At 43.8% G+C, this 21,441-nt stretch overlaps 1 protein-coding gene across 9 annotated transcripts in view; it reads right to left on the reverse strand.

Moving 5' to 3' along the window:
* Positions 1-6,097: 6,097 nt before the first annotated feature.
* LOC143940419 (E1A-binding protein p400-like) overlaps positions 6,098-21,441 on the reverse strand; it is a 198,696-nt gene continuing 183,352 nt past the window's right edge. For all 9 annotated transcript variants that reach the window (XM_077461762.1, XM_077461761.1, XM_077461758.1 and 6 more), the window contains 2 exons: positions 15,173-15,250; positions 6,098-7,712 (listed from right to left, as the gene is read on the reverse strand). In XM_077461762.1, coding sequence (XP_077317888.1) covers positions 7,440-7,712; positions 15,173-15,250 — 351 coding nt within the window. In that variant the 3' untranslated portion in view covers positions 6,098-7,439. The remainder of the gene's footprint in view (positions 7,713-15,172; positions 15,251-21,441) is intronic.

A 21,441-nucleotide genomic window follows, 5' to 3' on the forward strand; every position in this document is an offset into this window, starting at 1 on the left:
TTCTACCCTTCTCGGTGGCTTTCAGCAGCCAAAAGCCGCAGAGATACACAGGACATCCGGCTCTGTATCTCGGCGGCGCCATGTTTAAAAGGCAAAGCTGAAAATGAAACTGACAAGGCTGCATGACAAAGCTGCATATGACACTGACAAGGGTGCAATGAGGGACAATGCAGCATGACAAGACTGCAAATGATGGACAAGGCTGCAAATGACACTGACAAGGGTTCAATGATAGACAAGGCCGCAGATGGACACTGATAAGGCTGCATTGATGGGCATTTAAATGTAAGTTTTTTTTTCCTTAAACTTCCCTCCTAAACTTGGGGTGCACGTTATACACCGACACGTGTTATACAGGGTGTTATAAAGTTATAAATACGGTAATTTTATTGCAAAAAATACAGATTTTTACTGATTTGTGTGCACAAATAAAAAATTGCTCTGGAGCTGAACTGGTTAATTTGTTAAAAAACTTCTTAGTTTTTCAATTATAGAACAGAGATGACAAACCTCTTTCAGTAATCCCTGAGTGGATGAAAGGTGGTCTGATGTTGCTGAGACACAGGAAGATGCAAAATGAAAAATCAAACAGATTTGTCCCATTTTGTCAAAATCTCCTTCAGCAGGACTCTAGTGTGGAACTGGGCCTAAGGTACTGCCTCGAAGGAGTCTGATGCCAGACCAAAATGGGGGAGACTGATGCCAGACCACAAGGAAGAGCCACAAACTGATAGTGGGCTTCCCCAACTGCAAACCGCACAAACTTGTGATGCCGAAGGCATATGGGTATGTGCATGTACGCATCCTGGATGTCCGGGGACACCAGGGAGTCTCCTTGATAGAGTGCAGCGCCTACTGAGTGAACCGATTCCATTTTGAACCTCTGCACTTTTACAAAGTGATTGAGGGCTTTTAGGTCCAAGATTGTAGTTCTCAAGAAGGAAGGGGTACGTCCAAACAAATTTGAGTAGAATCCCTGGAAACATTCCAATACCTGAAGCGGTACAACCACCCCGCAACTCAGCAGGTCCCTTACTGCCCCCAAGCCAAGGATACAGGTATGCTGGAGGGAAAGAATCTGTTTGGCGGCCAAGAGAGAAACTATCTTGTAGCCTGAGGAAATCAGATCGCAGACCCATTGGTTGGATAACCGAAAGGACCACCAGGCTGCAAACTCCCGAAGCGACCCCCCCGAGACAGGGGTGGGGGGGGGCAAACCTTCATGCAGTAGCACTTTTATTCGCAGGCTTGTGGTTCCAGGGACGTTTTTGTCCATCCGTGGTTGTCCTGTTGGGCTGGGAATGTTTTGTCGAAGATCCAGGGGGACGAAAAAGCCGTTTGCGAGCGGAAAAAGAGGGCCCTTGCCTACGGCGTGGCTCCTTAGCCTTCCTGGCCTATGGGAGTAAGGTACTCTTACCACCGGTGGCATATTTAACGTAATCCAAAGAGGCTCCAAAGAGCCGGTTGCCAAGGAAGGGAAGATCCGTCAGACCAGCATTTTAGCCAAATCAGGCGCCTCAGCACCACAGCTGACACTGAACCCTGGATAACGGGGAGAGTATCCAGGGCCGCATCACAGACGTACTTAAGGCCTTGCACTAGTTGGTATGCTAGTTCCACACAGACAGGAGAAGCCTGTTGCTCTCCCAATTTGCAGTGCAAAAGTTTTGCCCACTCAGTTAGTGTCCGCCACACAAGTGCGGATGCCAGTACTGGTCGTACGGCTGACCCCACAACAGTAAACAAGGAAAGAGCTACTGCCTCTGCCTTCCTGTCCATGGGAACCTTGAATGCAGGAGTCCCCTCTACTAGGATTGTGGTTACTTTATTTAACCTGGATACTGGGGGGTCCATATACGGAGGAGCCGCCCATTTTTTGAGAAGGCTCTCCTCAAAAGGGTAACATACCGCCATGTATTTGGGGACCGAAAAGGTCCGTTGTGGGCGACCCCATTCCTTGTAAATGAACTTGTCAAAATAAGTCAGATATGGGAACACCTTAGGTGAACGTGCTGGCCGGGAACTGGTACATCAGCAGAGTTCAGTAGAAGAAAGGACGTATCACTCAGGGAGCTGAAGTGAGATGAGGGGAACCGGAGTCATAATAGAACATTGCTCTGGGGCAAAGCAACAGCTACCACCCTAAGCAATGTTCTAGGTTTCCTGTAGGTGTTATTCAGCCTTTTTGCCGAAGCTCCCTTTGGCCTGTGATTCATCATTGCTAAAGTGAAGACACCCCAGATGAGGTGCTCACAGAATGGGATGCGGAAGAATGGGGGCTCTGCATTTCTGGAATGCCGGAGCCGCAATAGTCCAAGGTGCTGCCCATGTTCCTGCGGCTGTCGCTCTGTAGCAGGCTACAGGTAAAAATGCTTTGAACATTTTTCAGCAGATACAGCAGGCAGAAGTGTACCAGCCATGTGGCATGCTGTGACTATGTCCTCATCCTAGACTAAGGACTAAGTTAAAGTAAAAAAAATCCTGATTCCTCTGCCTCCGCATTGTGTGCTAATCACTGCAGGGAGTCTATTAATAGGTAGAAACTGGTCCACAATACAGGGAAACCCTGTCTTGCCTCCTCCACATAGCTAAGGTGAATATAACCCTGAAGGGTTCTTTTGGGTCTAGGAACCAAAGAAATGGACCATAGCCCTGGACCTGTGTAGCACATAACTGCATACAAAGCACTTTGTTTTAAGGTGAGTACACAAACTATTACAAGCTGGCTCGCGCTGCTGTCAATCACATCCACTGACGCAGAGCTCCAGGGGGCGGGGCCGTGTGATACAGCGAGCGGCTATAGCCGCCGGCTGTATCACGGGAGCGTGCCCGCAGATGCTTCCCACCATGCGAGGGAGCTCGCATGAATGTGAGAAGCACCTGCGGGAGGAAGCTGAGACAGCCGCCGAGGGACCCCAGAGGAGCAGGTTCGGGGCTACTCTGTGCAAAACGAGCTGCACAGTGGAGGTAAGTATAACATGTTTGTTATTTTATTTTTTCATTCACTTTACAATCCCTTTAACCCCTACCCTTCCACCTAGTGGTTAACCCCTTCACTGTCATTTACACAGGAATCAGTGCATTTGTATAGCACTGATTGCTGTATAAATGACAGTGGTCCCAAAAATGTGTCAAAAATGTCCAATGTGGTCGCCATAATGTCGCAGTCACAATAAAAATCGCTGATCACTGCCATTACTAGTAAAAAAAAAAAATTATTAATAAAAATGCCATAAAACGATCTCCCTTTTTGTATAACTTTTGCGTAAACCCATCAATAAACGCTTATTGGTATCTTCTTTTTACCAAAAATTTGTAGAATACGTATCTGCCTAAACTAAGGAAAAAAAATGTGTTTTTTTTTTAAATATATTTTTGGGGGATATTTATTATAGCAAAATGTAAAAAATAATGTGTTTTTTTTTTCAAAATTGTTGCTTTTTTTTGTTTATAGCACAAAAAAGAAAAACCACAGGGGTGATCAAATATTACCGAAAGAAAGCTCTATTTGTAGGGAAAAAAGGACATACATTTTTTGTTTGGGAGCCATGTCGCATGACCACACAACTGTCAGTTAAAACAACGCAGTGCCGAATCGCAAAAAGTGGCCTGGTCTTTGGCCAGCAAAATGGCTGGGGCTTAAGTAGCTAAAGGCAATTTAAACAGAATATTTTCCTTTGTGTCTGTTATTTCACAGTCAGGGTCAAAGCATCCCTCAGTCATGTTATTTAACGACTTAAGTGCAAAATTGCGTACCTGTATGTGATTCAATCTTTGGCTCCTGGGCACGCTCATGCGCCGGAGACCCGCTCCCACTGTGATTGTACACAGCGAGAGCCAATCAGCAGGTCTGGTGGCTGCGATGGCTGCCGGGGCCCGCTGAACATTCACAGGAAAGGCAGAACAGCAATCTGCCCATGTAAACAAGGCAGACCGCCATTCTGTGAGGGAGGAAGATGGAGATCTTGTGTATCTGCCAAGCAAAAATATGAATCTCTGTTTTCCTCAAGTCACAGCATTCCCCCCGCATGTAGCCCTTTGATCGCCCCTGATGTTAACCCCTTGCCTGCCAAAAATATAGCCATGCAGTGGAAGAAACCCTCCTCCCCATCTCTGTCTCAAAGGAAACATTTAGTGAATGACAGTCTTCACCAATACAAAGATACATGAACAGGGGATGTCCCAAGAAATATGACAAGGTATGGCGTACATGGTTGGCTGAACCCTCAACAGCTACTAATGTAATAAGTTACTATCCCTCTGTATAGATCTGTTGTCTCGGATGATTCTAACTACCTTTTCTAGTTGTCATTTTTTATTGTGTCTGTTGGAGGATACCTTGTGTTATTAAAAAGATTGGCACCGCCAAATTTGGGGTCGTCCTCCGTCCCCTTCCACACAACCAGCTATATAGTTTTATATGATTGTAGAAAGCACCCTCAAGCAGTTGTTCTACTGATTGTTTCTGTGTTTAGAATTACCTAAAAGGACACTAGCAAAAAAACTGAAGTCTCGTGAAATGGGTAGATTTATATAAGCATACATTAGGGCGGCATAGCAAGTTTATTTTGGCCAGCGTCCAATCACCTGAAGGTAGTCTAGATTTAAGCCATGGTCTATAAATACAAGCCCTATATCCTGTCCTGTACCAATTTAGATAAATGTTTTGTGTACAGTTTCAGTAACATAACTTATCAGTAATTAACTCTGTCACATCTTGGTGACTACTTTTCTTCAGTGAAGTTAGGTGCTCATAACAGTTCTAGATTTCTGGTGCTACTTGAGTCTAACAATATTCATTTCAAAACAACAGGCATCTACCCTTTCAGTCCTCTTGTCCATTCACAACACTCCTTGCATGGTTTTCACAGAGAGTAACACATTATCCAAATAGGGCAGAGACAGATGAATGACAGTAATCCATTTCCTACTCACAGAATACATTAGATTCTCTGAAAACAATCCAAGAAGAAGGTGGGAGGCTGTAAGGACTTTTTCAATGTTAGACCTAAGGTAATAACCAATGCAGCATCGAAAGTTCAGTTCTGAAGAGGACATAACTTCACTAAAGAAGTTTTTTACAGCACATATCAGTCAGCAGTAGAGATGGGCTCAGGCATGTTCGAAATCCCACATGCCCGATCCCGCCGGGAAGCAGAAACTGAACAGCGCTAATCACAGGCAGTGAGACATTTCTGCACAGAACAAGAAAAGTCTAAGTGCCTGTGATTAGCACCGTACAGAGTTGGCTTCCTGGCGCGATTGGGCTTGTGGGATTTTGAACATGCCCGAGCCCATCTCTAGTCAGCAGTATGTAGGATACACTTAATAAATAGTAAGCTTTGTGACTGAAGCTGTGCCCAAAAAAAAAAAAAAAAAGTTGACCAAACTTCAACTTAAAAAAAAAAAAAAACACACTAAATGCTTTGTTTTCTAAATACACATTTGTGATATTGATCTTTGGTACCACTGATAGTCCATTTAATCACCGTTAAGAGTTCAATATGCCAGTTCAATCTGGGATTGTATTACCTTATTTCTATGTGGGTTTTTGCGGAGTTACAAGGATGCAGAATTAAATAAGGAGTCATATGCCCTTCTGGTAGACCAGAAATTTGAAGAAATATTTAAATACCAAGCTTTTCTGCATTCAGTATGGAGATTCTTTTCGATTAAGAAATTCACGTAAAAGCATTAAAAGCATGTTATGCAGGTCAGTTGGCTCCACATTTATTCTCCACACTAAGAGAAAGCTGGCAGTTAATGCAAAGGAAACCTGTTTTGCCTTTCCTCTGAAAACTATAAAAATAAAACTATTGAATACAGATTTAGTGCCATAAAAGGCATCAAACCAAGAATAGCAAGAAAAACTTACCAATAACCTGAAGGTTATAGTTTAAATGAGTGACTCGATTTTGTCCTTACTCCAAATAATTCACACAAACACAATACATTTCTTTACAAAACTTTCTTGGAAAAAAAAAAAAAAGGAAAAAAAAAAAAAGGGAGAATCAACGTTATACAATCTCATACACTAATGTTCACATTTAAGATTTGCATCTTGGTTCTTTGGAAGGGTGCAAGAAAAGTGACAGAAAACCTTGGACCCTTTTTATTAAGTCCTGTCTTATACCTGATAGTTACTTCAAAAAGAAGTTGCTGTGCAAGAAGCAAGCCCTCGTTTGCAGCGGGGTACCTGCAATTATTACTGCTGATAACACTGGACACCACTCATTGCTAAAGTTCTCATTAAAGAGTAAACCTCATTTAAAAAAAAAAAAAAAAAAAAAGAAAAAGAAAGAGGTGTGTGTGTGTTTGTGTGCATGTTTAAACCAATCTACTGTTTAAGACCAAATGAACGACAGCTCATATCATCACACAAGTCCTTTGAATGATGACAGAAGATGCAGTTCACCTGCTCATGATTACCCTTCTTTTGCTATATCTGAACTTATTCTGTACAAAAAAATATACACAGCTGTAGAATGCTACATGTATTAGAACATAATGATATAAATTACATTTTAAAATATTACCATTTGTGTAACTGTAAACTGATAATCAATGTATTAGGGCTAATAAAAATAAAGAAACAATGTCGTTATCTATCCAATGTTTTAAGCAAGGAGTTGTTTCCTCTTCCAGCAGTAAAAGGCCTATTATCTGAATACAGGATTTTAGGTCTATAAAAATGTCCCACTGTAGAATAATTCATGTTCATATAAAAATAGTTAAGATGCCCAAATGCTCCAATTTTTTAACCTGATTAAGAGAGTCCTCTATGAAAACAAGAGGCTGTGGGTGACATTAGGGGTTTCTTTCTTTTTTTTTTTTTTTTTTTTTACTGCACCCACAAAAGGCAACAAATGTGAAACCTGTTATTCCAGTTATGGCTTTTATCCCTATTGTGGTTGGTCATCAGTAGATAGGGTTATGCACCCATAGTGTGATCATGTGAACATGTATTTATCATGCACACACACTGTTCCTTTCCAAAAGATGTACAATCATATTAAATGTAAGCCTGGTAATTACATTGATTTGTGCTATTGTGAATAGAGATCTAATTAGTCCATACAGTAAATAGTTATGCCATTAAAGTTCTGCCACCAGTGTCCACTACTCCTCCACAAAACTGAATATTTATACACATTAACAGACAGTATGTATCTGGACCAAAAGTGAACTGTTTCATGGTGATGCTCAGCAAGATTCTGGCAGGCTAAGGCTCAGTTCTGGTACTCCAATACATGATAACTCCTGGAATTCCGAGTCTTGAGAAAACAACATCAAGTTTTGTCTTCTGGAAAAAAAACATGATTCTTTTGAAAAAAAAATTCAGTTTTTAAAAGCCCAAATCATAAGAATGATCTAAGAATGTCCACGATCAATCCATAACAAGGCATTGTGCATAAGATATCTTATGTCCTAAATGCACCTCAACTGGGTTTTGTGGGAGCTTTAATCCTGACCGTCTGGGTTCGTACTTGCAGCTTTGCCTGCTGACTCTGAGCATCTGCTGTGCTGGATACAGGTGCTGTAGTTTGATTCACAGAAGTCTGGAGTTGTTGTGAAGCAGTAGCTGTCATTACTTGCTGCTGTAAAAGCTTCTGCTGCACCATATGGGCTGCAGCTGTGCCTGCTGGTATTACCTGTACCTGCTGTGGGCCTGTGGCTGTGGCTTGGGTCAATGTCACAGTCTGTGGCTGAACCTGTGGGTTAAAATCATTATTTTTAAGTGACAAACCCAGGACAAGTAAGCAATCGGGAATACAGATTTTTAACAAGTGCATATTTGTTCTAGATCATTGACTTAGTAAGTAATAAAGGCAGATGCAGTTATTTTCTAAAGGATATCATAAGTGGTAACTTATACTGGGACAAACTTGTTGGCTATGTAATAATACATTAATCAAGGGTTATATGTCCAATAAACGTACACCAACATTAAGCTGACTAGTGAAATATCTTTTGCCAATATTTAAGGGTGCATTTACATTTGCAAATGTACCTGCACCGCAATTACAGGCCCATTGAAAGCAACGGGAATCACACCCACTCACATGTAATTTCTCATGCAGTGATCACATGCACGTGATCTGGACGCAGACTGTAACTAACGTTAAAAAAATTGTCAAAAAGGCAGGGTCCCTTTAAACAGTAGGGATGGGCTTTAGTGGAGGATTAAAGCTGCTACACCGGGGCATCATGACTACTATATGCAGCATAGGGGAGTCCAGGATATTTATTATTATAATACAGGATTTATATAGCACCAACAGTTTACACTGTGCTTTACAACTTGAAGGTAGACAGTACAAATACAATACACTTTAGTACAGTAGGAATCAGAGGCTCCTTAGAACTTACAATCTTGAGAGTTAGTTCATCTTAACTTTTTTCATGAAAAAGTGAACTTGTCCTCACCTTTAGCACAAAAAATTGAATTCCTTCAGATATTATGTCCAACATAGATAACAGTCTTATTGTGTATAATCAGTTTTATAAAAAAAAATAAAAAAATTGCTTACCCTTGTGTTCCGGTATCCCCAATTGTCTGAGCTATTTTAAAAAATGCATTAAAATGTTCTGTTTCCTTCTGGCAATGTCATCTGGGGATGTAGTTTATTGAACTAATAAACTACAAGTCCCATGAGTCAGTTGTATTTGCCATGTGCCAGTATAGAAGGTACTGATCAGGCACATTAACTAGCTTTTCACTCTGCTCAGCTCGGCTTTCTCCTCCCCACTGTGATCTCCACACTGTGGTGACTGGAGGGAGGGAGAGCTTGAGGAAACATACTCATTCTGCGGTCATGATAGCTCACATAATAATAATAATTAAGAATGGTAAGTTGCAAGAGATAAAAACACTGCAAAATCCGAGAATAAACTTCTGCATTTTGGGAAAAAATACACTTTGAGTTCAGCCCATTTTTTTCCTAGATCATCCAGGCAGTGAGGGGAGCAGGAGCGATAGCCTCCGCTGCTACCGACGGCTCCGGTAAGCGGCAGGAGACGACTGCTCCTCTCCCGCCACCGATAAAAGTGATCTTGCGGTGAATCTGCAGCAGAGACCACTTCTATCTTAAAGATGCACGCCGTTGTTGAAAATACCGGTGTTACGGCAGCTAGTTGCTGCCATAAGAACGGTATTTAGTGTCAAAGTACCGTCGTACGGCGATTTGCATGAAGTGGTTAAGAGCTGAAACGTTTAGCAATGGTATTCAGACCACTGATAAAAGGTGACAGTTCCAGCTCAGGGATGCTTGTTGTCAGGAAGCGGACACTCGCCCTGATATCAATTTTAAGGGGGACAAAAAATTACCAAAAGTTTCATACCAGACCTTTATACAAATGGGCACCCCCCATCTTTCCAGAACCATACCAGTTCACATGCCCTTAGAATGGGGGGGGGGGGGGTTGAGGGCACCTTGCCATGAGGGGAATCCCCTGGCACAGTGGTTGTGGGGGTTTGCCGGCTTTCTGGAATCTGGACTGTAACAAGGGGACACTCCGGTTGCACCACACTCCAAATCATTCACACACAAAAAAAAAAAAATGTAAAGTAGTAACCCTAAAAATAAAGACACCTATTTTCCTGGACCATCAGCTTCTAGAAGGGTTAAGGAAGGTAGAAGTGAAATAAATAACCCTCTCGGATCACGCCCCAGTTAGGGCTAGCTTGGATCTAGAGGACATTCCGGATAGGCAAAGATCCTGGAGGTTAGACAAATCTCTCTTATAAGATCACAATATATTTGAGGCTGTAGAAATAGATCTAAACTTGTTCTTTAAAGAAAATAATGTAGAGAATATTGTACCAACCGTACTGTGGGAAACCCATAAAGTATTTATGAGAGGGAGATTAATAGCAGAAGGATCTAAGAGAAGGAAAATGTGGACAGCACAAAAACAACTGATCCTGCAGGAAATCCAGGAGCTCGAACGGCTACATAAAGGGCTAAATGATCTTAAAATAATGGTCAAATTAACAGGAAAGCGGTAGGTATTGAGAGATCTGCTGGAACTGGATACTAGACAGGTATTTCTGATGTCAGCTAAAAGGCAATACAAATTTGGTAATAAACCTGGGAGACTACTGGCAGGGGCAGTATTATATTGCAAAAATAAAAGATAAAAAGGGAGTGATGAAACATTCAACTAGAGATATCAGTAAAATATTGTTAGCGTATTATCACTTATTATATAGTGAGTGACAGGCGGGATTCCGATGATGAACAAAATAGAAGAAATAAAATTGAACAGTATCTTCGGAACATAGAACTATTAGGTATATCAGAAGAAGACGAGTAAGCTTGATAGTGATATTTATAAAGGAGGAGATAGAACAGGCAATTAAAAACAGCAAGAGTGGGAAAAGTGCAGGCCTAGATGGACATACGTCCCTGTACTTTAAAAAGTTCATAGGAATCCGACACCTTGCTTCCATTTATGTATGAACTCCATCAGGGAAGGAACGAAGATACGCAAGGAAGCTCTGGGGGCCTATATAACAATCCTGGCAAAGGAACGGAAAGATCCAACATTATGCTCCAGCTCTAGGCCAATTTCCCTCATTAACCACTTGGGATCCGCGCTATTGCCAAATGACGGCATTAGCGCGGATCTACTTTTCCGGGACTACGTCTATTGACGTCGTCCCGTGTACGAGCGGCCTGCGCGCCCCCTGAGGGGCGCGCTCTGTGATCGGCGAGTCCATGAGACTCGCCTGATCACCGATCCGTGCAAGGGGTCGATCCCGACCCCTTATCACGTGATCAGCTGTCAGCCAATGACAGCTGATCATGTGATAGAACGGAGCCGGTAATCGGCTATTATTCCTCCTCGCGCTGACAGCGCGAGGAGAGAAAAAAAAAGCTGATCACCGGCGGCCGTGATCGGGACATCAGTCCCGATCACGGCCAGCAATACAGCTGACCACCTGCCCCCTGCCAGTGCCCACCTGCCAACCGCAGTGTCATCCTGAATAAAAGTGCCCCCCATCAGTGCCACCCAGCAGTGCCCATAGTGCCACCCACAGTGCCCACAATCTGCCTCAAAGGTGCTGCACCCCAGTGCCGCCCATCATTGCCCAGCAGTGCCGCCCATCAGAGCCACCTATCAGTGCCACCTATCAGTACCCATCAGTCCCATCTATCAGTGGTACCTATCAGTGCCCATCCGTGCCACTTATCCGTGCCACCCATCCACGCCATCTTATCTGTGCCCATCTTTGCCCATCAGTGCCGCCTTATCTGTGCCCATCGGTGCCGCCTTATCTGTGCCCATCGGTGCCGCCTTATCTGTGCCCATCGGTGCCGCCTTAACTATGCCTATCAGTGCCCACCAGTGCAGCCTATCAGTGCCCACCAGTGCAGCCTATCAGTGCCCACCAGTGCAGCCTATCAGTGCCCACCAGTGCAGCCTATCAGTGCCCACCAGTGCAGCCTATCAGTGCAGCCTATCAGTGCCCACCAGTGCAGCCTATCAGTGCCCACCAATGCAGCCTATCAGTGCCCACCAATGCAGCCTATCAGTGCCCACCAATGCAGCCTATCAGTGCCCACCAATGCAGCCCATCAGTGCCCACCAATGCAGCCCATCAGTGCCCACCAATGCAGCCCATCAGTGCCCACCAATGCAGCCATCAGTGCCCACCAATGCAGCCATCAGTGCCGCCTAATCAGCGCACTTCAATGAAGGAGAAAAATGACCCGTTTGCAAAATTTTATAACAAACTATTAAAACATGATTTTTTTATTTTTTATTTTTTTGCATCTTTTTTTGTTTGTTTAGCAAAAAATAAAACTCCGAGCTGTAACTAAATACCACCAAAAGAAAGCTCTATTTGTGGGAAAAAAATGATAAAAATTTCATTTGGGTACAGTGTTGTATGACCGCGCAATTGTCATTCAAAGTGCATCAGCGCTGAAAGCTGAAAATTGGTCTGGGACTGAGGGGGGTTTAAGTGCCCAGTAAGCAAGTGGTTAAAGAGGAAGTAAACCCCTTCAAACCACTTTGACCTACAGGTAAGCCTAGATTAAGGCTTACCTGTAGGTCCAAGCAATATCTCCTAAACCTATATGGTTTAGGAGATATTTGCCCGAAAATGGGCACCGCTGTCTACGGCGCATGCGCCGTAGACAGTGGCGCGCAGGCGCACTAAATGCGGCAAGTCCAAGAATGGATTTGCCTAATTTGTCGACTCCCGTGCGCATGCGCGGGAGTGACGTCATCGCGGCTTCGCCGAATGGCAGCGTCGGAGCTGCGAGACGCGACTCCCGTGCGCATGCGCGGGAGTGACGTCATCGCGGCTTCGCCGCTGTCATTGGTCGGAGCTGCGAGACGCCACCAGCAAGATGGACGCGGCGGACTACAGGGATCAGCGGCGACTTCGCTGGCTCCTGTGTCAGGTAAGTGACACATAATGAGCTACTATGCGATGCATAGTAGTCCATTATGCTTTACCTTTGCAGGGAAAAAAAGAGGAAGTAAACCCATCAGGGTTTACTTCCTCTTTAATGAAGATGTAAAAATTTACGTGAGGATCTTGGCCGAAAGACTGAAGCGATGCATGCCAGACTGCATAGAGAGGGATCAGGTAGGTTTTGTCCCAGGCAGGGAAGCAAGGGATAATATACTAAGGATAACTCTCTTAATGCATGAATCTGTTCTTTTCCTATCAGTAGATGCTGAAAAGGCTTTTGATAGGGTAGATTGTGAATATATAATGCAGACACTATATAAATTTGGCCTAGGTCCACGAATTCTTTCCAGGTGAATGGAACTCTGTCAGATACATTTAGGCTCCATGGAACACGTCAGAGATGCCCACTTTCTCCCCTACTTTTTGTGTTTTCTTTAGAACCCCTCCTGGCATCCATAAGCGTGAACCAAGAACTTGAAGGAATAGAGGTCTCTGGGCAAGAGAATAAGATATCTGCATATACAGATGATATTACGGTATGCTATATATAACGAACCCTAAGCAATCACTCAAGGATCCTACAGGAATTGGATGAATACGGGGTGGTTTCGAACTTTAGGATCAACAGGGAGAAAACAGAGATACTAAATGTCTGTGCCCTCCCAAAGGAGAGGAGAGAAGAGAAGAGAAGAGAACTTAGGGGAAAAAAAGCACCAAAAATGTCCCTTGTTGGAAATCCTTTGTCAAAACATGTTATCCAGCAATGCAGATCCACGTCAATCATGACACCCAATGACCCATCAAAAAAGAAAAAAAAAATCCCATTGCCGAGATACGTCCAGCTCCTTCTCTTGTCCCCCATCGAATGGAAAGTGCAGCAGGTGACAGCTGTAGTATAAAAAGGGGGTGGGGGGTCTTCTGGTAATATCACTGACCATATATTGACAGGACAATATATGCTCAATGACATCACTGGGATCCTGTTCCTTTGCTTAAGGACACCAGTGACTTCAATGGTTGTTTCCATTACCAACCATGTAAGTTACCAGCCCAAAGATTCCTGACTAGGGATGAGCTCAGGCACGTTCGCATGGAAAACGTGCAGAGCCCACCAGGAAGTGGGCGCAGCGCTAATCACAGGCAGGGAGACATTGCCCGATCTCTGCAGCCGCACATCGGGGGAATGTCTCACTGCCTGTGATTAGCGCAGCGATGCGCCCACTTCCTGGCGGGCTCTGCACTTGTTCCATGCGAACACGCCGGAGCTCATCCTTATTCCTGACCAGGCAACCCAATGGCGTTGGTGACTTCAATGGTTGTTAGGGATGTCAGTTGTGCAGGCTCCACACTTTTCCTGGTGTTTAGGGGGGGTGGGGTGAAGCTGCAGAGAGTGGCCAAGGAAGGGGGAGGGAACAGGTATAACGTTTGGTTGGAATGCCCCATGGCAGGACTCAGTAAAAAGTTCTATTCAAAATTAAAGCGGGATAGAGTCCAGGAATGTCAGCATGGAGGTTGAAATTCTGACAGGTGGAAATTACGGTATTACTGCAGAGTCAAATTAAGATTTTTTTTACTGCAGTGCTTTGTAGTGTTACGTACCCCCTTTTCATGAAATACATTTTTTAAAGGTGAAATAAATAGATTGACCGATATATCGGCCGATATTTGGCATTTTTTAATTAATCGGCATCGGTCGATTATAACTTCAGCACAACTTGCAAAAGACTTCTGTAGAAGTCAATGCAAGTTGCCTGAATTCTTTAGTGGAGAGACTTCTCCCTGGGCAGTCTGCCAAGAAAAGATCAAAGAGATACAATGTTTCTTATGAACTGAGCTCTGTGTGTGGGAGTTCTCAGTTTAACTATTTAAAGACTAAATCTTTTCTGACACTTGTTGCTTACAAGTAAAAATCCTGTATTTTCTATAAAATTATATATATTTTTTTTAGCAGAGACCCTAGGGAATAAAATAGCGGTCGTTGCAATATTTTATGTCACACGGTATTTGCGTAGAGGTCTAGCAAACACAATGTTTTTGGAAAAAATACACTAATGATTTAAAAAAAAAAAAACTAAAGTTAGCCCATTTTTTTTGTCCAAAAGTTTTGATTACCTGTTTTTGTATATTTAAATTTATATATATCTAAATTATTATATTATTATATTATTTTGTTTAATAAATGTTTAAATGTAAGAAATTTTCTGTATCACTTATTACTTAAGGCTGCTTTCACACTGGAGCAGGCAGGCATTGCGGGTAAAATACTGCTAGTTTTAGCGGCGCTATTCGGCTGCCTGCGCGGCACTTATAACCCAGCTAGTGGCCGAGGAAGGGTTTAAATGCGCCCATGAAGTGCCGCTGCCAAATCGCATTGCAGGCGCTTCGGCAGTGGTGCCCATTCATTTCAATGGGCAGGAGTGGTGCAGGAGCAGTATACACTGCTCCAAAGATGCTGCTTGCAGGACTTTTTTTTAAACGTTCTGCTACCACATTGCCTCAGTGTGAAAGCACTCGATAAGAGCTGGGAACTACCGGCAAGTGGGGGGGGAGGAACAGCTGTAGGGCAGAAGAGCTGGATGCACTGCAGATGCCTTGTGTACTTGTATTTGTGGGCGTTTGTATCATGCCTTGTGTCCTAAACTAGTTGTGTAAAAGTGTTGCGTATACTGCATAAATAAACAGATTTTCCAGATTGTAATGTTACAAAATGCAAAAAAATCAAAAGGGAGGCAATTTTATTACCTGCTGAGGGGCTGACACCACCTGCTGTAGAGTAGCAATTGCAGCTTGTTGCTGAACCACCTGAGGGAGTTTGGCAACCTTTAGAGGAAAGAGAAAGAAATCAGCAAGTAAAAATAAAACCTGCTCACAGAAAGACAAACATCAATGTCAGGTTTGCTTTGTTCTCACACAGACGATAAACTATCTAGTTTAATGGAAATGTAAAATAAATTTAGAACAGCTTCCATGTGGTTCTCCTTTAGCACAGTTAGCCTAGGTTCACACTTGTGCGATGCAGGAACCAGCGCTATTACAGCATCGCATCTCTCCCGCTGGCAGTTCACACTGCCCTCTGCGAACAGCTGCACGAGTCAATACATTGTTAATCCCAAGATCGTTTCACAGATTGCAGTGCAGACTGTGAACTCGCACAAGAATCGGATCGCATAGGTGAGAACACCCATGAGATCCGATTTCAGTGCGGAGAAAAAAGTCCCTGAATTTTTTTCCTGCGAATCTAATGCAAGTTCAGCCATACAACTATATGGCTGAACTTGCATCACACAAACATTGCATGTAATCGGCACCTGCGGTGCGGGTGCGAATCACATGCAAGGTCTGAGATCATATGTGTGAACCTAGGCTTTAGGTATTATGTTCTAGGAAAGATCAGTGAAATTTCAACTTTCCTCAAGTTACAAGGATATTTTTTTCTGCCACTAAAAATAGGATTTCTGTATATCATTTTCTTGCAGTCCAGTGAGGGACTTGGGAATTCTTAAGAGTGTTGGGTTATACTGCTACCTACAGGAGAAATGAACACTGGCAACAAGAAAAGCAATTTTCCAAAGAACAATGTCCTGGTTGAGGTGAAAGGCAGAAACTACTTTGGACAAAAAAAAATAAAAAATCTTGGGCCTCAACACCCGCTTGCTCCAGTGCAAAAACAAGAAGGGGATCTTTGCAGAATAAGGCTGCCAAATCAGATACGCATCTCATAGAAATATCTGGAGGTCGACAGTAGAGAGAGGAATGTCTCTGATGGGATTATACAACATTCTTTAAAAGCACAAAAAGAACCATATTTAGATCACATAAGAGTCACAGAAGAACATTAACAAGGAAAGCTACGGGAGAGACTTCCTGTTCAATTGTCTAAATCAAGGAGTTAAAGACCAACAGTCTCTCAAACAAGACAGACTGGGCAGAAACTGTCCTTTGAAGGAGCTAGAAGCCAAATGCTGGTCCAGGCCTAGATGCAGGAAGGATAGGATTTGTCCCACGGAGAAACTCCTGGAGTGGAAGCAGTGAGATGAACATCAAGTGAAGTATGCCTTCCATGTTCGATTACAAAAGGGAAGTAGCTATCCTAGCTATTATCATCATGGGAAGCACAAATTCAGAGATGCTCCTAACTCAAAAGGGTTAATGGCAGGACTAACACTTTTAAATAAACCTGGAGTGCAGAAAAGATGCCAAAGTCCTGATCTCAAGCTGGTAGGGTAGGGCCCACACCAAAACAAAGGTGTGCTGGAAATACAGGGGGCATGCAGGGGTGCATCCTCAGTGTCCACAGAAGCCTGTATAGCCAACCGGATCACTTTTACTTTACAGCTGGAAACTGTCCTTGATGTCCAAAATCATCTCAAAGTCCCCATGAAGGGAAGGGAAGGGAAGCAATGACAGATATGATTCCAGGCAGAATTTCCAAATTTAAATGAAGACATTCAGAACTTGAGATCCAAGATAGGGCAAATTCTCTCTTTGTGTACTGGAACAGTGAAAAGGTAGGAGTAAAACAACTATGAAATCATTCCACCATAGGAACTGGGGCAATGACACTTTGATGAACAGGAACTGGGAGGGCTCAATGGAAATTTTCTAAGTTTCTTAACAGAGGGGGAAAGACTTAGGTTAACAACTTACAAAGCCATATACAACTCGACCACCACATCACTAACCTAGTCTCAAAATACCAACCAAATCAAATCATGCTCTATGCTACCCTTCTCTTCAAAGAAGCCTAACCTGCCTCCACCTAAGAACTGTACTTTTATTTTCTCCATCAGCTCATGCTCCAGTTATTACCCTTTGGATCATTTGACCCTCCCTTTTAGATTGTAAGCTCTAACAAGCAGGGTCCTCAGATTCCTCCTGTATCAAATGTATTGTAACTGTACTGTCTGTCGTCATGTTGCAAAGCATTGCGCAAACTGTTGGCACTATATACAGTCATGGCCAGAATTGGTGGCACCCCAGAAATTTTTCCAAAACTAAATCCCATTAAACACCTGTGGAGAGTTTTTAAAATTGCTGTGGGAAAAGGCACCCTTCCAATAAGAGACCTGGAGCAGTTTTTCCAAAGGGTGTGCAACCAAAGTTAAGGGTGCCAAGAATTTTGACCAGCCCATTTTTTGAGTTTTGTGTGACATTATGTCCAATTTGCTTTTTTTCCTCCCTTTTTTTGTTTGGTTCCAATACACACAAAGGGAATAAACATGTGTATAGCAAAACATGTGTTACTGCAATACTTTTGTGAGAGAAATACTTGATTTTCTGGAAAAATTTCTGGGGTGCCAACAATTTTGGCCATGACTGTAAATCCTGTATAATAGCAACAACAATAATCAGGGATAGACATGGAAGGCCAACAAAACAAGCTAAAGGTTAGGGCCCAAAAAAATCCACCGCTGCCCAGATTGTACTACAATATCAAAGGCATTAAAAGAGAATATGGGTCTTCTTTTTTTTTTTGCCTAATCATACTTACCTAGGTGGATGCAGCATCAGACAGATGCTGCATCCCACCGCCTCTTCACTGAGAACTGTGCCTCCAAACACCACCGATGGCTAAGTTCTGTCACCTTACTGAGTGGAGAGCCGCTGTCTGTCAGTCAACATCTCTCCTGCTCTGCTCCTACACGCTCATTGGAGCGCTGAGCTGTGGAGCTGCTGTCTCAGCGGAATGCTGAGACTGGCATCAGCCTAAGCAGCCGACGGATCCAGACTTCCTAAGTTGGGATGACACGCTGCCTCGACTGATCCTGGTGACGTCAGCAGAGAGTGGACTTCAGACTGCTCTCCGCTGAAAACGGGTCACAGGGGGCACGTGGCTTAGCAATGGCTGAGTGAAGACGTACTTCTGAATTACTCCTGGCCTCCCCCCTGCCTACCGCACCAACCGACTTTCACCCATGTATATGTGGCATCCCATCGTATAAAAAGGTACAAGACCAGATTGGTAACCTGTGGGATCCGGTCCCTTACACCCCAGAATGGGATCTAGAGATACTTCCGTGACCCACAGCGCGCCTCACCGGGCGCCATTGTAGCCGAACCACGTAGATCCTGCATGGAGGACTGCGCCTCTCCAGTCCTAACTGTGTCTCTCACTCCCACTCAAGATCTGGATCAGCTTTCAGGGACTCCGGCTGCCTTCCACACAGACATGGCTGGACCCTCACCAGGTCCGAGCCCCACCTGGAAGAGGACCTGCGCGCCATGCTGCATGCCCTTCCTAAGAAGTCAGACATCGAAGCCCTAATCCTCCGTATAGAAGAGGCTCATAGCAGGAACATGCAAGAAGTGAAAGCTGAGATGAATTTACAATCTAAAGGACTTTGTGCTTTAATGTTTCTGTAAGCACTACACTCAACAGGGCTGTATATAATGTCTGATAGGAGGTGCTTTTGCCCCTCCAAGCAGAACTTATAAAAAAATCATTAATCCGCCATCTCCTCAAGGCTGCCAAGGTGTGCATCGCTCTATGCTGAAAATCCACACAACCTCCATCCGTAGGCTTGTGGTTCAAAAATGGAGGAAATGAACAAAATGGAGGATCTCATCTTCACAGCACGCCATCAACGGGAATGCGGACACTCTGGAATATGTTGGCCTTCTCTGTCAAGGGACGTGCCCTATTTGAAAGCGATACGGTAGACTAGCCCAACCCTAATATAGCCATGATGGAAGTCAGTGGCCTGCTGATGTTTTCCACTGACCCGTCCTGTCTGTGCTGCAACCTGGAAGATGCACATGCATCACCCAACCCCCTGCCCCATTCCCCTACTCTCTCTTCCTCCTCCCCTCTACTGTTCCCCCGATCCCCTCGTTCCTCCTCACACTTCTAGGGGTCTTGTCGCCTTTTCTTCACTCATCTTCTCGTTTCTCTTCTCCCTCTATACCTTTTGTATGCCCACTACAGATATAGATTGTACTAATGTTTTAGAATATTTGAAAAGGTTGAGACAGGGACCACGAGACCATCTATTGCAACACATTACAATCCGATGGAATTGACATTTAAAGACTTTGAGGGAATATGGTTGTAGACCTCTGCCTCTGACCCTCAAAAGGTTGACTTTACATGTTAAGAGTGGAAAGTTTGCTCACCGTGTCTCATTTACTTGTATCTAGAAACTCAGTCTATGACACGGTATGTTGTTTTACCTCACCCGCTGCCATTGTTCCTCTTTCATGTAATTAAGGATGCTGTGTTTCGTGCTTTCATGTCTCCTTAAATAAAAGATTTGAAAAAAAGAAAAAACGGATCACAGGAGTGCAATTAAATTGCACTCCTGGAACCTGTAGGAGAAGCCCAGCCCAGGCTGGACTTCTCCTTTAAGGAGGTTTACAACAGGGCTCCAGCCAGTACAGCACCCACTAAAGCATACATAGTGGCAATAGAGAAAGCTGGAAGGAAATCCACTGGCTGCTTAGAGTGACAGGGTGGGCACCTGGAAATCTGCACTAAGCCAGTTGGAGTTACAAAGGAGCAACCACAGCAGTGACATTAACCAGGAGCAACTTTAAAAGTGTATTTCCAATTTTGCAGCTGAAGTCGGATAAGCCCCCATTCCCATAGGCGTGATTTGACATGTCAAATCCGAGCCTATTGCCGGCAATAGTAGTGTCCCAATCGGTGTGGTGCCACACCGATTTCCAAAAGTAGTTCCTGCGCTACTTTTGCAGACTTTGGAGGAAATTTCAATAGACATCTGTACATGAACCTGCACAGATATCGTTCAAATCACCCCCGAAGTCGTACTGAAATGTGGCTTTGAAATCGTGAGAGTTTAGATGAACTTGCACGATTTCAAAGCCATGTTCAGTGTGAACAAGGGCCGAAACTTACTTCATGTTTGTAACAGGTTCTCATAGCATAACTATATTTAAACCTGAACTTTGGGCAGAAAATGTTTTACCTTGCAGTGGCACTGTGCCTGCACTGCAAGGGTAAATAGCTTGTTTTTGCCTACCAGGGAGATGAAGGGATATACTTACCGGATGCTCTAATCCTCCCTGCACAAGCACAAGACTGGTCCCAGCAGTTCCTGCACCCTCACGCTTTAGCAGTCTTGAGTGGTGGACAGTTCTTGATGTCATCAAGCCCAGAGCAGGCTCCACAGACCTGCGCTGGATGTGAGGATGCAAGGTGCAGTCCATCGGTGGACTATGGGGGAGCACCATGTGCCGGTGGAGCTGCGGGGATGAGGAGAGTAAAAGGCTTTCTCCTCTTCCCTGGACAAAATGAGCACTTAACCTTTGCAGTGCAGGCACAGCAAAAATAACTGCTTACATCTTATTTGCTCTTTTATGAAAACTCCAAAACTTAAAGCTGAAAATTTGAGAAAAAACACACAAGCATTCTATATAGCTTTACTGAGCTAACGTGCCCATAATTAAGTATGTCCCCTGTCCTGCTGGCAGCTGGATCCTGGAGAAATCTTTACTCCAGGGTTGCCCTGTTCTCTTCCTGCTGCTGAATTTCAGGCGCAGTGGGGATTATTATTATTGATTATAGTGAAGCTGCGGTGATAACGTTTATGAAAAGGACCCCCCTTTCCTCTCTATTGAGAAAAGTTATTTCATTGCTTTTGCTGTGTGTAACATGATCTGTGATTGGGGAAGTGTCTGATGAGTCCCAGGGTTATCTCTCCTATTTACAGATAGTGTTACAGGCAGTGAAAACAACAAAGGAACTTTCTTCATTATGTTGGAGGGGAGAAGGGTGGGTCCTCATCAGGAGCTTTGTCAAATTTGACTGCAAAAGTGGAAATACACTTTAAAGGATAAGTTCACCTTTGGGAACATGTTAGATGTTCCACCAGCCGCTGCCTCCACTCCGTTTGACAGTAGTACAGGAAGAAGTTTCCTATACTAGCTGCCATTTTTTTTAAATGAGTGGAGCCCCGCATGGCCACGTTCATTCATTTACACAGCTCTGTGTGTGAGATTGAACTACAAGCCTCGACATACTTTTTGGTTGTCGGCTTGTAGTTCTCAATGAA

This window comes from Lithobates pipiens, unplaced genomic scaffold (assembly GCF_037356315.1).
Source record: "Lithobates pipiens isolate NorthernLeopardFrog02 unplaced genomic scaffold, aLitPip1_a1.2 Scaffold_3, whole genome shotgun sequence".
NCBI classification, from domain to species: domain Eukaryota; kingdom Metazoa; phylum Chordata; class Amphibia; order Anura; family Ranidae; genus Lithobates; species Lithobates pipiens.